Source organism: Triturus cristatus, chromosome 2_1 (assembly GCF_964204655.1).
Source record: "Triturus cristatus chromosome 2_1, aTriCri1.1, whole genome shotgun sequence".
In the NCBI taxonomy this organism is placed as follows: Eukaryota; Metazoa; Chordata; class Amphibia; order Caudata; family Salamandridae; genus Triturus; species Triturus cristatus.
This window is the reverse complement of record NC_140581.1, coordinates 474,669,361-474,684,723: the sequence shown is the minus strand read 5'-3', so window position 1 is coordinate 474,684,723 and position 15,363 is coordinate 474,669,361. Positions and strand designations below refer to the sequence as shown.

Sequence of the window (15,363 nt, the reverse complement as noted above, 5' to 3'; positions counted from 1 at the left end):
GCAGGCCCAATCTGGTCCCTGTAGCCCACTCAGGCTCTATCGAGATCGGCCTGCACATTTGACTTTGCCACGGTCTAGCATGACCAGATGTTACTTATTGCGCTTAATGCTTTTTGGTGCCATTTTCACTTATTCTTTTAAAACTCAATAATTCAGTTTCTGCTTCTTGGATTTTAGTCGTTTTGGTCTGGTTTTATTTATTAAATTAAGCTCTAGGTTTTTAATTTGGTGTGGTATCTTTTTGTATGGTGTTTTCCACCGTTTTACTGTTTGAAGTGCTGCACAAATACTTTACACATTGCCCCTTACGTTAAGTCTGACTGCTCTGTGCCAAGCTACTATACGGTAAGCACAGGTTAATTTAGGATGTGTTTGTGACTTAAACTGACTAGGACTGCGGTTTCTACTTGGACAGGGTTCACAACTGTGCCAACCAGAAACACAATTTCTAACAGTGATCGTAGACCTCGGTAGAGGCCAATAATGATAAAGTATTCCTATTCCATTATGTGTAAATTTTGGACCTTCACTGGATTCTCAGGAGTAGTCATGGAAAATGTAAGTGTTGCAGATTTCCAGGAGCACTTCCAGTCGCATAATGTACTCATACAGATGTTCCACAAAGTAATAAATCATGCTCAATTCCACTTAAGCACAGTTACCATTTCTTTTTTTTTAATAAAAACCTTCACCTACATGCTACTTTCCTTTGCTAGTCTGAATACATGCTTAGTCCTGTTTTTCACAGGAGTTAAATTGCATTTCGAAAGTAATTTCATTCCCGTTATGATTTTGTTCCCTCCTCCTGCTGCATCTGCTAGATTTGGGCAGAAAAACAAGTGACAACTGCAGATCAGTGGTAAAACAATACATTAAGTTTGCAGAGACTATACAGAGCTTCAATATGGACATCTTGTTTCTCACTGACACATAGCTTAATGACCCCTCTAATAGACATACTGGTCCCTCGAAATTCAGAGATTAAATGTTTGGATTGTACTGGTCGCCCAGGGGGAGGGGTTCAAACTAAATGGTCTCATAATTGAAAAATACTCCTCTTTTGAATGCATAGGAGCCAAACTGAAGGCCCGGAAGTCAATCCCACCAAGTTCCATGTCATATACCAACCACCAGGGCACAACCAACTTTTCGTAAAACAATTAATGGATTTCATAAATGAACATTCCCAGTCCTCCACTAATGACACCTTCCTTGGGGGTATGAACCTCCACTGCAATGCTACAGGGGACCCTCATGAAATTTAACGGAGCTCTTTCCTGAGTGGTATTGACATGGCACAAGTATGTGAGAATTCCTTCTACATCAAGGGTTCAATTCTCGACCTTCTATTTGCAATCAGGGATTCCATGAAGATGACCCCTTCTTCTGCAATCAACTGGTCTGAACACCACATTATTCCTTTCCATTTCAGTATGCTAAAGACCAAAACTACTGACTGAAGGTTTAGATTAGAGATTCATCTATTATCAACCCCACTGAGCTCTATAAAAAAAAGAAATACTGGACTCATCTCCGTACCACGATCGGTATTAAAACATTACCAATCTAGCTTCCATGATAGCTAGAGGGAAAAGCAAAATACCTGCACAATGGAACAAATGGGTCCTCTAGAAAGAGCAAAGGCGACTTAGATCAGTGCTGTATCAATCGAAACAGAATCCCTCAATCCAAAATCTGACTAAGCTTCGAAAGAAGAAGACACAAAAGTAACATATTTCAGGGCAAAGCCTCCTTCATCAGAACACAACTAGATCAAGAGAGCAGTTGCTCTAGAAAACTATTCAATATTATCAGGCAACTAATCGTCATACGACCCGTACCATCAATGAATCCTCACAAGAGTTGTGAACCAATTTTAGCCTTATTAAAAAAAATAATTAACTCCCGATGTCAAAAAATTCTGTTGACAAACATTCATTCCTCCCCCCCCCCCCCAACAGTCACATCCCAGAAGGAATTCGCAGAGGCCAATGAGAGTGAGATTTCTAAGAATTATAACTAATAAAAGACCAGCTTCTCACTTTGCTAACCAATCCCTCCCACCCTCATCAAAGAAGGCAGTAGTTTTATCTACCCGTACCCGGCCAAACTAATCAACCCCTCACTTGGGGAAGACGAATTTCCAGAATGGCTGAAAATATGACACGTCACCCTACATTTACAAAAAATAAAATGGAACGGCCCAGAGACCTAAAGAATCTCAGACCAATAAAGCCACCCATCTCTGTCAAAAGGTTTTGAAAGGTGGATCTCTTCACAACTCAATATCAATGACCATAGCTTACCATCTAATTTCCAAAAAGGCTTCTGTGTTGGCCACATCATGTAAATGGTCTTTATTCAGATCATGGATGACACCTTGCCACCTGGACAATGGGGACTCCTGCCTCCTCACTCTCCTTGACCTACAAAGGTCGTTAGACATAGTCAACCATGACATCGTACTAGCACCCCTAAAGAAAGAATGGGAACAAATGGGTTAGTCTTAAAATGCTTCTTCTCTTATCTAAAGAACTGCACTCAAAAATAAACTGAACAGAACTCCTTCAGAGCTGTGTCAGGCTACATAAGTGGTGCCTCAATGTTCGATGCTATCTCTATCCCTAACTCTTTCTACTTTGAACGTGAAGCATCTGACTACAATTGTAAAACACTTGAATCTCTTCTACTATTTATATGCAGATGATACACAACTTAATCTTAATGTTTCCTGCCAAGAAGAAATCTTCCTCCTTCTATGTATATTTGCATATGGTATTCCTATAGTAGAAACCTACCTAAAAGGCAGTAAAGTACTGTACAGGGTCAAACACAACCTTAAAGAAAACGAATGATAAAAGAGGCAGCTGGGGCATGGACAATGAATGCATTGTGATGTACTGTTCCTTAAAGAAGAGAGTCTTCAAATCCTTCCGAAATAGGAGTAGGTTCAGAACAGTCATGATAAATGGATTATGGAGAAACATCTTAACTCACAACTGAGTGCATATTTGGAGCAACATCAATTACTGGATCCTTCTCAGTATGGATTCAGAAGCTGCCACGAGTTGGAAACTGCTTTAATAACAGTAGTAAATAATATACACATTTTGGTGGATGCTGGGCAAACCGTGCTGTTGATCTTATTGGACTTGTCTTCAGCATTTGATACCATCGCTCTAAATAAGTTGATCAACCGGCTACAAGAAATAGGGGTCACAGAATGTGCACTGAAGCTGCTGGCTTCCTTCTTAACTGACAGATCACAAAACGTTAGGTTGGACCAATTCTACTCAGACCCAATCCTAAATTGTTATGGAGTCCCTCAGGGGTCCACCTTGAGCCCCACATTGTTTAATATATATGTTTCTCTATTGGCAAAACTGGTTAGATCTTTTAGGCTGGAGGTAATATCCTATGCAGATGACACACAGTTAATTGTGTCTATCACAGAAGACAGACGCCTCAGCCGTCAATTTTAATAACTGTATGAAGTCGGTGGCTCTCTGGATGAGAGACAATTACCTTCAGGTAAATTGTGACAAAACTGGGGTTTTGATGTTTGGTAATCATCACCCGAATGGACCCACTCATGGTGACCAGAAACATTGGTATCATGTCCCTCTCCAATTGAATCAGCAAAAAACCTTGGTGTCATAGCTGACACCAGTCTATCTTTCAACCACCAGGTTAATAGGACTATGTCCTCCTGCTTTTGGGTCATAAGGACCCTCAGAAAGATAATCCCATTTCTTTCCATTGGCGCACAGAAACAAGCTGCTGTAGCAATAATTTTATAGAAGATGGATTATTGCAATGCCCCTTTTTTTTTAGAAACAAATAGGGCCTTCATCAATAAACTCCAACTGATGCAGAACACGGCAGCAAGACTGTTTTAGATGTTCCAAAATACCATTCAATGGCAGCTGCCATCAAGAAATTCCACTGGCTCTCAGCAGAAAAAGGAATTATATTTAAAGCCTTGTGTATTGTGCATAAGGCGCTACACAATTCAGGACCAGAGGGAATCAGGAACATACAGGTGAAAGAAGTGCCCATCAGACAACTGCGATCAGCCAATAAAAATAAAATAAAAAAAGCGGTTGGTTGTCCCAAGATATAGAAGGTCACGATGGGGAGGAAGAGCTTTCTTGGTCGCAGCAGTCAAGCTCTGGAACACTCTTTCTCTGTCCATAGCCTGCATAGAATCAAATCTTCCATTTCGCAAGGCCTTGAAGACCTGGCTTTTTGCCTTGTAAATCTGACCTATGAAGAACTGCTCCTACCAGATAGCTACCAGGTAGTAACTGTTTGTAGCTTCTTAACGCCTTAGGGTATATGTTCGAGCTATACAAATTGCTCATTCATTCATTATGGGAAAGCTGTTGGACCTAACCCTTTTGCAAGGTTTCCCACAATTTTTGCCTTTGGTTGCTAAACCCTTTTTTCCTTAGGCTTCGGTGCTCTGAGGACTTTTTCCCCTCCTAACCAGCGGTAAAGTGCTTGTGCTCTCTCCCTAAAACATTATACAATTGGCATACACCTGACTGGTACCTTTAATTTACTTGCACGTTCCAAGTAAATCGTACTGCTTGTACCCAGGGCCTGTAAATTAAACACTACCAGTGGGCCTGCAGCACTCACTGTTCCACGCAGCAAAGTATCCTCTTCAAACATGTCTCAGGCCTGCCACTGCTGCCTGTGTGCAGTTTTAAACTGCCATTTCGACCTTGTATAATAAACCTTTTGGCAAGCTTCACCCTTTCTTTTTAATACAAATAAATCACCCCTAACATAAGCCATAAAGGCTCATAGTGCATTACATTTAAAAAGTAGGACATGCAGGCTTACGTTTTACAGGTGATAGCAGTGAAAAACTCATCAAGTCGTCTTTCACTGTTGAGCCTTTCAGGGGAAGGGAAGAACTTTCCAGGACAAAATGTATGGTAGGATAGGGAAGCCCCCCAAACCCCCACTTTAAAGGCTGGCATAACATATACATATTAGGCCTCCAGAGTCACTCTTCAGTGCACTACTGGACCTATGGATATTACAGAAGAAGACTGGCCCTGCCACCACAGGACAGTGCCCAGTTGCTGGAGGACTACCTTGCTCTAAGACAAAGAAGACTGGAGCTGCTCCCTTCATCCAAGGCTCACCGGAGTGACACTAAAGTACAGCTGACTGAACTTTTGTCTGCGCATCAAAGACTCAACATCCTACAGAGGCCTCCCTGTAACTGCACAGCTGACCTGCTGCACTGGACCTACCTGCACCTGCAACTGGACCTACGTAAGCCCTGCTGCCCCATGCTTGAGTGAGTTCGATTCCCAAGAGGTGCCTTCCTAGGTTTCAGAATCTTGGCTGGCATCAGCTGAGCAGAGCCAAGAAGAAGTGTGAAATCCTAAAGTTTGGGGCGCTTTGCGACCGGAAACATGCCCTTCCACCCTGAGACTGCCACCCATGAAGATTGCCAACGTGAAACTCCGGCAAACATGACTCTTCAAGCTACAGTGATAATCAGCAACGCTAGCTCTGCACGTCACAATATGACACAGAGTCCATGGTGACCGCCAACATGAAGTTCTTGCAACAACTGTCTGTGACACCCAGCTGGCTATTTGCGCTACAGCAACAAACTTCCACGACGTTCGCCCTGCTCCTCGTTACCTCCTTCACCGTGAACATAACTCTTTGTGCCAGACTTTGAGAAGGTAACTCAGTAGGACTAACCTACTCCCAGTATCCGGCCCACGCTCCACTGCAGTGGTCCTGACCTTATGACTTTCCCCTGGTCTAGCACAATCAGAAGACCACCACCACCACCACCAGCAGCACTTTGTACTTAAATATCTCCAGTTCTACATATTGGATTTCTATCAGTCTGGTATCATTTTATTTATTAAAATGTACTCTATGTTTCTAATTCAGTTTTGGATTGTTCTTGTGTTGCGTTTTCACTTTATCTGTGTGCTGCATAAATACTTCACACATTGCCTTTAGGTTAATCTTGACAGCTTTTGAGCCCAGCTGTCAGGGGGTTAAGCACAGGTTAATTTGGTGACATTTCGTGGTTCAGCAGACAAGGATTGTGTTTGTTGTCTGAGTGGGGCTTCCACTTCTCAACCAATATCCCAATTTCTTACAGATGTTCTTTCAGATCCCGAGTACATGGATGAAAAGGGCCTGCCATTCTGTTTGTCCTTTTTTACACTTCTTAGACTGCGGTCTGATAATGTCCACACAGTGATTGTGCCAAGAACCACCAGAGAAGGCTAGATTGTCTGCAAGATAAGCAGGAAAGCTGATAATGATGGCTTTGTAAATGATGCTGGTGGTGGAAACTGGCAAGAGGAAAAAATGGAGTTTCATCAGAATGGGGATGAAGTGCTCACATTTTTTTCAAGCTTTGGGCTAAGCATGGGGGGGGGGGCATTTAGTGTTCCTATAAGGGGTGCCAGCGTGGAGTCTGGGAGACCATGGAACAGGGTGTTACTACCATCCAGATGTGAATACAAGAGTCTAAACAGTTCTGAAGTCACTTTCTGGAAGAAACAGTTTCATTTTCTTTAGACAAGAGAGCTGGTGACAAGTAGCCTTTGTTTATTTGGCAATGTGTTCTTTGAGAGGGAGGTCTGTGTCCAGGGTGAATGAATCCAAGTGACTTGCCATTCTGTGAAAGTTGGGGTTCAAAGCTGTATAGGTTTGTGTCATTGAACCAGCTTTGTACAGTGTCTTGAGAAGTAACAGAAATTCTGTCTTGATTGAGTTGAGCTTCACGTAGGCACTAGACATTTGGGGATGGATGATGTGAAGTCAGTGTTTGAGGCGCTGAATGGCTGCAGCAGAGATGACTCAAGTAGAGCTGTGCATCATCGGCATACTGGTGAATCACCTAACTGATGTATGAAGAGGTTGAAGATGACAGCAGACCGTATGGAACCCTAAGGAAATCCGCAGGTCATAGGGATCTACTGGGACCTTGAAGCGTCCAAGTGAACAAACTGGTGTTGGTTGGAAAGGCAGGTGGAGAATCCGTGAGATGCATTGCTGGGGAATCCAATTCAAGACTCCAGGGTGCATGAGCGAGGGATGGATGACTGTGCTGAAGGCAGTTGAGAGATTTATCAATTTCAGAAAACCAGGCATTTTCATCTTTTGGCAAGAGGGCATCGTTTATGATAATACATTTTTTTTAAAAAGCAGTCTTCGTGTAGGAGCACATAAGAAGCCAAACTGGTAGTAGTGAATAGCAAAAAAAAATAATTGTTGTCAAAGTCCCCATGCCACGATCTCATGTGCATGAAGGCTGTGCCCCTTTCTTTAGAGGAGCCATGTCTAAGAATAGGTGCGCAGACGCTATTAAAGTGAAAGAGCGGCATGGAGGGCTTTTATAAAAAAGCATATGTTTGACAAACAATTTTTTTTTCATGCAACAGGTATTGCTGCACTTAACATGTGAATATAGGCATCCACGCATGCCATTGTGGTAAATGCAGTCTATATGTTTAACTTATTTAGGTCCAGTATGATTTTTATTTCCATCTAAAAGTTCAGAAATGTCACATTTTATGGTTCTAACCAGGTTTCTGAGGACAATAATTTTTTGACATGGTGGCTATCATTGTGCTATACAGCATCCATCTCCAAAAGGAAATGGAGCAAGGCCCACTAATGTAAGGCAACAGGGTTTGTGTCTACAGCTACAGCTGGAGATATGGGTAAATTAAGGCTAGAGACTTTACCTCTGGCCTTACTAACAATAATAACCTGAAATAATTAGCATTTTAAACTGTTTTTGCGGTCTTGCAACCATCATCTTCAATACTGCACAGAATGGACTTTGGGTCAGCCCCTTGCTCATGAATGGATATCTTTCTTGTCGATTTAAGTTCATGCAGTTTCTTGGATGTCTTTTTTCCATGCGTTTATGTGTTTCCAGTCCCTGGAACATGCATCATTTACCTTTGATTGGCTGATGTATAGTCTTCCACTGCTGACAGTGAACTACCTTTTTATTTTCAACTTCATTTGCTATTTAGCAGTCCATGGGAAGGCATGTCCTGCTTCAATCTCTCCTTAGCACATGCTATTACCATGCGTCTCAATCCTTTTCCATGTTTTTTCCTTGCCCACACACCCTTAATCCCAGTACTCCTCCCCAGCGTGAAAGGCATCAATTATCGGGCATCAGATGCCCTGGATGCTGTCCAGAAACCCGGTACCTCCCACACCCAGTCTCTCTCCCAACTCCCTCCCTCCCGCCTTTCAGATTTATGACACATAAAAAGCACTGAGTGGCAGACTTGGTGATGCCCTGGATGTTGTAACGCAGCAAACTCATGCGCCTCATCCAGTTCTCTCTCCCACCACTCCTCTCCCCCTCCTCTATAGCCCACTCTAGCTGCCTAACCAAAGCCCGATTCTTTTAGAATGAGCCTGCATTTGCAATGCCAGGAGTGAAACACCACCCATGTTAACACGACAACAAGGTTTTCATTCAATACTTGAAATGTTGTTTTCTATGCCTTCAAGATGGACGTTACATTGCAGAATGCAATGCGACAACACAATCACACTGTTTTTTTCCTTGAACTGCGCCCTCAGGTCAGCAGTTGGTACAGCGGACAGTGCAGTGCAACGTCAAATTTAGTATTTTAACTCTGGTCCTAGAATATTGGGGAAAGAGCAACTTCTCACCAGATATTCCAGGAGGCTTACTATTCTAACTCCGGTCCTGGAATATTTTGAGGAAAAGTCAAAAATCCTCATAGTCTTTTTAGGAAGAGCTGAATAGTAGCAATTTTGAAGTGCAGAAACTGATATCCCGAGGGTGCAATTCAGGGCAAAAACAAGGAATAAGACACAATTTGGCAGCCATCTTGAAAGTATAGACAACATTTTTATACTTACAACATGGTTGCAGTGTTCCACCATGATGTTGCATCACCCAACACAGTAGTCAACTTGAGTACAGAAAACAAATTTTGTATAATTTTAAGATGGCTTGTCACTACTCTTGTCTTTGCCAATGTCAGCACATTTTAAAAGCATCTGTCATTGGCAAGCCAATAGCAAAGACACGAGAGAGAGAGTGAGAGAGTGAGAGAGTGAGAGAGTGAGAGAGTGAGAGAGTGAGAGAGTGAGAGAGTGAGAGAGTGAGAGAGAGATACAGTGAGATATTCACAACTGAAAGTCACTGAGGTGTTTCAGTAGCTTCACCGCACGGCCCTTGCGGGTGTGCGTTCCAGTCCCCTGCTCTCTTGCCCTCCTCCTGGTCTCTCCGGAAGGCGTTGGATGTCTTGCCCTGGATGCCCCCTTCGTCTGCGTCCTGGCTGGGCGGACACGGCATCGGCTGTCTGGGTGACGGTCCATCCGCATTGGCTGCGGGTCCGGCAACCTGTGAGAGTGCTGTGCTCCCGCAACGCTGGGGCTTTCATCTAGATCACTATTGTTCATGTCCCATTGCAGGATCTTGTTGCACTTGGCCATTCTGGATTGTGACCAAACCTTGCCATCACTCAATAAGGCAGAGCGGGTGTATGCTTCTACAAACCGCAGGGGCTCACTGAACTTGCTGTCTCCTTTGAGTCCTGGTTGGCCCTTTTTGACTCTGACCCAATCGCCCTCCGCCAATGAGGCTTCACGCACACTGTTCCTTTTGTCGTAATGTGCCTTGTAGATGCTATGTGCCTTGTAGATGCTTTGTGCCTTGTAGATGCTTTGTGCCTTCTCTATGTTGCTGCGGACAATGGCCGGGGACCATTTGCTTTGGAGTCTCATGGTCATCCAGGCTGTGTTGTCTCTGGGGAAGGGTTCTCTGAGGATCTTAAACGGGCTGTAGCATGTCAAGGTGGGTGTGATGCGGTAGGCCCATACCGTGTTTCTAACTTCAGACTCCCAGTTCTTACAGGCGCTGATGGCTGCCTGGATAGAGCCCATGATTACCCGGTTAAAGCGTTCCACTTGGCCATTGCCTGCTGGGTGGTAGACCTGAGTGCGCTTCGTCTGGATTCCGTTTCGGTTGGTGAAGGCTGTCCACTTGGCTGATGTGAACTGGAGTCCATTGTTGCTGGTGATTGACTTGGGGATGCCCTCCCTCAAGAAGATGTTGGTGAGGAAGGTGATGACAACGTCTGAGTCAACCGATTTGCAGGTTTCGACTTCATGCCACTTTGAATTGTGGTCCACGACGACGATGAGGTGTTTGGGTGTGCCCCAGGTGTCTAGGACAGTGCCTTCAATGTCGATGGATAAGTCCTCCCAGGGGTTGTTGGGAGTGGAGAACCCACCCATTGGGGGCCTCAGAGTGACGAGAGTTTTGTCAGCCCTGACGCAATAGGCGCAGTCCCTCACAAACCTTTCCACTTGGATGTCTTTTGGCTTTTACGATGCCCAGGTGGCCTTCATGGTTGATGTGAAGAATGCGGTCATACAGGGCCTTCGGGGGCACCACTTTGTCACCTCGTAGCAGAAATATAGAGTCCTCACCAATGGAGAGTTCCTCGCGGACTTCCCAGAATTTTCTGAGGTTGCTGTCTATGTGCTTCTCCTCCGGCCAGCCTCGTGTGACTTACAACTTGACTTGGGAGAGTTCCGTGTCCTGCGTGTAGGCTTCTGCCCAGTCCTGGGCACTGATGGTGTGTTCATGATCCGTCATGAAGGCGACTGTGCATTCGTCCCAATCCGATGATGTGACGGGTTCTTCCATGGCTTCTGGCCTGCTCAGGAAATCCGCCACTCTGTTCTGCGGGCCAGGGATGTACTCCACATCGTAGACAAAGTACAACAGGCTCAATGTCATTTTTAGCGATGTGTGGAGTGGCTGTCACGTTGCAGCTGGATGTGAGGACTTTGATCAGGGGCTTGTGGTCGGTTCGGAGTGTGAATCGTGACCCCCACAGATACTGTCGGACTTTCTCCATCGCCCAGATGGTGGCTAGCATTTCCTTCTCGATCACACTGTACTTCTCTTCAATGGGAGTGAGGGATCGCGATGCGAATCCCACTGTGGTTTCGGGGCCATCTAAAGCCCTCTGGGAGAGGACTGCTCCCAGTCCTTTGTCACTGGCGTCCGTGGTCAGGATGCTGGACGCAGCTCCGTCAAACCCATGTAATGGAACCACCTCACAGATGTCTCGTTTAATGGTTAAAAACTCCGCTTCCGTCTGAACCTGTAGCATCCAAAGGGTGTGATGAAGGATGTAAGTTTTCAGCATGACGGGTGTAGATCCATTCTCCCGTGTATGTGACTGGATGGATGTCCGTGGGGTGAAGGTGATCCCCCACCACTTGGGCGAAGTCTCGGTCCCAAATCTGTTTCTGGATGATGGTGTAGGGCGAACCGGAATCCGCAACCATGATGACGTGGACGCACCCAATTGACAACTTGCAGGAGGTTTTTTTTGTTGCGACACCCCCTATGCCCAGGATGTGATCGTCGATGCAAAGAATGCTGTCTGGGTCTGAGAGACCTGCTCCCTCTTGATCATCGGAGACATCCTGAACGTATTTGACTGCAGCGTTTCTGGGCCTCCGACATCAGACCTTGCCGAAGTGTCCTGTGACACCACAGAAAGAGCATTTAACATGGAGCGCCAGGCATTTTTTGTCATTTCCCTTGTGGGAGTGGCTGCCTCATCTGTAACAGGCACCTTGTTTACCCTAAGGTGCGCGACCGGGACCTCTGCCCTTGGACGTAGATTGGCAGGTTGAGGCGGAGTCCGTCGTGGTTTTTGATGGTGGAACTTTCCAGTCGGTGATTTTGCACACTGTGGCTTGTGGTGCCATGTTTTTCTTGGCCGCTAGAGCGCATCGTTTGGATAACTCTGCTCGTTTCACTATCGCGATGATCTCTGGAAGGGGCGTTTCGCCGCTTACCCAGAGCTTTCCCTGGACACTCGTGTGGGTGGAGTGCATGATGATTTGGTCCCGTATGAGGTCGTCATGCAGGGAGCCGAACTTGCAGTTTCTTGAGGGCCGCCACGTAGTCCTCCACTGACTCCGCTTCTGCCTGTTTCCGTTGGAAGAAATTGTAACGGTCAATGGCCGTACATATCACCGGCCGGTAATGGCTGTCCAGGTCATCGAGGGCGTGCTGGAAAATGTCGTCAGATGAATCCCTGGACTTTTTCACCATCTGGTCGTAAACGCGCAGACCCTCCGGCCCCAGATTATGTAATAGGATTGTCTTCCGCCGTTTGCTTGAGAATTCCTCCTCGCCTTCGTCCTCCAACGCTGAGAGGTAATTAAAGAAATACCCCTTCCAGTCAGCCCATTTCATGGCAGGTTCCCCCGGCTTAGGCAGGAAGGGCATTGGGTTAGTTAAGGAGGAGGTTTGGGCACACATGGTGCATGTGGCGAGGACAGCATGGGACCTCACGGTGCGCATAGATCTCAGAAGGACTCCCGCTGACTTGGAGGGGTGAACCCCTGCGTGGGCTGAGAGGGCACCGCTGTCTGAGTTGCAGGCTGCCATGTGCTGCTACGGGGCAACTCTCGTGCTGGTGGGTCAGGCAGCTATGTGGCGTTGTAGTCACTGAGGCCGCAGGAGGCCAGCTAAGGGCCCTTTTGTGGGAATGGACGGCAGGGCACATGGCCCTCTAGTAGTTCAGGTGGCGTGGATGGTGCACGCCGTCGTACGCGCAGAGATGGCCACGTGCATAAGGTGGCTCCTCGTGAATTGAGGCCTGGTGGGGATTTCCCATGCGCACAGCTTCTCAGTGTAGCGGTTGGTTCCCCGTGCAATTAGGCCTGGTGGTGGCTGCTCCTCGTGCCCAGGCTTTGCAATGCAGTGGCTGGCACCCCTTGAAATGGGGCCTGGTGTGACTGCCCCCAAGCTCAGGCTGCGCCGTGCTGGGAAGAGCGTGGTTGCACGCCGAAATGCGTGCCGACAGTGAAGGGGGCGTGGGCCGATGCCGGAATGCGTGCCGATGCCGCACAGCGGCAAAGCTGCCAATTGGAGAGGGGGTTAGGAGGAGCGCGGGAAGCGGTGCGCCCCCGCCTAGTGACAAGCGCTGGCTCTCCCCTACCTGGATGGAGTTCGGGCGGTGCACAGGTCCTTCCGCCTCGTCACCACTGTGGGATTGAAGGTATGGCTACTACAGAAAGAAGAGTGGAGACTATGGGGCAAGTTAACCTTTACTTTATTATGGATTTATATGGTATCAGGGAGAGCTGGTCTGCTTGCCGCCGTGCCGCAGTCCGAAAGCATGCTCCCGCATCACGTCCTCCCGCAATGACTTGCGCCGGGTCACATGACTGCCAGGAGGCTAGACCGCAACACTACAGTTATAAACAGGGACAGAGGTTTTACTTTTGGCTTACACACACAGAAACAGAGGGTGTGCGTCAGAAAAACAGGACGAATAATTAAATACTAAATTAACTTACGTGCTCTCCCAGTTAATTTATAGCCTGAAATCATTAGCTAAGAAACCCAATGAATCTGGTGTAGGGCCTAGACATACCAGCTATAAAAAATGTGACTTTAACAAGGTGATCTCACCATAAGCAAAGGAAGATGCCACACGAGTGCACGATGTTTTTAAAAACGTATTGTTTTTCTTCTTTACAAAGAAATACTCTTCGTAAGCACAATACAATAAATCCTTATTCCTCCGGTAAAAGCTTCAGCATGTGCTGGTGTAGCTCTTCGATGCAAGTGTCCTTCACCATTACACATCTGATGCTCTATCAGCTACAACCCACCCCATATTTTTATTCTTATAACAAAACCAGAACTTGAAGACCCCCTCTAACACATTGTGAGCCTCTCAGATTAAAGTTGTTAGACCACAAAATATACTATTAATCCAATCTACAAATAGACCAGCACAAAATAATTTTCACAATCTAGAGGGTGGAGTGTAGAAGTCCTGGCTTACAGATCGTCTACCCACCATGTATCCTTGTCTGTTGTTTCATAGTGCCAAGTTGTCTACATGACATCAGTGTAAGTGGCAGAATGTGCATCCGAGGTTTAGTGGTCTTCCGCTGAGTTTTCCCTGTGGAATTGCTCTGCGTGTCTAAGGGAGCTCGAGTTGCGGCTATGCGAATCACCGGTTTCCCAAGGGTGGAGTACCAGAATAGTATGGTCAGAAGATCTGACATAAATACTGTGTCCTAAATACTGTCTAAGTAATATCACCCCATTAAAGTTATTAATAGAAAATAAACACTGGATGGGGCAATATTTCTGCCACCTATATTTAGGATATGATATTCATATCAGAATATATTTCAGTACACAATATTCTACCAAACAACCTTCGACGAGCTGCTGCCTTCTGCATATGTTATGATGTGTTATGTTTGACTGGCTGAGAGTAAGTTTGGACTGACGTGTGTAATTAATGGTGGGAAGGATGTAAAGTTGCAAGCCTTGCTTTAGACACTGGTCTCTGTTGAGAATGAAGACTGCGAGTACGCTATGCAAGATTTAGGAGGGGTCAACGACACCCAAACAGCTTTCTTACATGTGATTAATATCTCTGTATGTTTAACCTGTGGCATTTCCCTTGTAAATAAAACACGGTCACTTGCAACGAGCGTGCTCAAGTGTTCAGTTACTGGCGGATCTTGTATCATCAAGGGACATGGGAAGTGGCACAGTCACCAGAAGGCATCCAATGTTAGAAGACAGTACGCTAAGTTACACACCGCCTGAAAATGTGCATACAGGTTAAATTATTATTAGAAGATGAGAGAAAAATTCTATCCTATTAAAGACTCTCCCGGATTTGAAAAAAACTTTAATCTTAGAGGATGCAGTACAGTGACAAAGTATTTTAAAGCCCAATGTCAGTCGACACATATACAATGATAGGTCTATATAGGAAGCAGACCTATCCCACTAGGGGCAAGGATTTAAAAATGCACGTCAAAAAGGTCATGAATACTAACAACATTTCCTATTTCCAAGGAAAGATTGAGTAACAAAACCTGAAGGAAAAACAGTTTCCTGCTTCTTCTGACCTACAATGGAATCCCCCAAAAAATTCCGCCAACAGAAAAATCTAGAACAGTGTTTTATTGTATTGTAATTGTATTTTTATATAGCGCTATTCCCCGACGAGGAGTCGAAACACTATTCGGCGAGTAGCAAGCTACTCCAGAACCCAAAAAGGATTAGTATGGTGAAATTTGAGTTAATTTGAGCAGTGGACTTATGAGTATGTTAGTTGGATTGAAAAGGATAATGGGGTGATAAAAGAGGGAAGAATCTAGAAAGTGTTTATTGGGAGATCACAGTAGTAAGATGAGGTTTGGGATGAGTATAAAAAGAGATGGAAGAGAGAAGAATGAATCTCTAGAAATGGATTATCGAGATCATAGTAGTAAAATGAGTTTGGGGGATGAGTC

General features: G+C 45.4%; 1 protein-coding gene across 7 annotated transcripts in view; it reads right to left on the bottom strand.

The window, feature by feature from the left end:
• The window catches only part of GCNT4 (glucosaminyl (N-acetyl) transferase 4), a 407,197-nt gene that overhangs the window by 96,090 nt on the left and 295,744 nt on the right, over positions 1-15,363 (bottom strand). For 2 of the 7 annotated variants that reach the window (XM_085632304.1, XM_085632308.1), the window contains exon 2: positions 2,307-2,474. The exons of the other annotated variants lie outside the window; for them this stretch is intronic. In XM_085632304.1, the coding sequence (XP_085488430.1) occupies positions 2,307-2,309 (3 nt within the window). In that variant the 5' untranslated portion in view covers positions 2,310-2,474. The remainder of the gene's footprint in view (positions 1-2,306; positions 2,475-15,363) is intronic. 7 annotated transcript variants of the gene reach the window in all.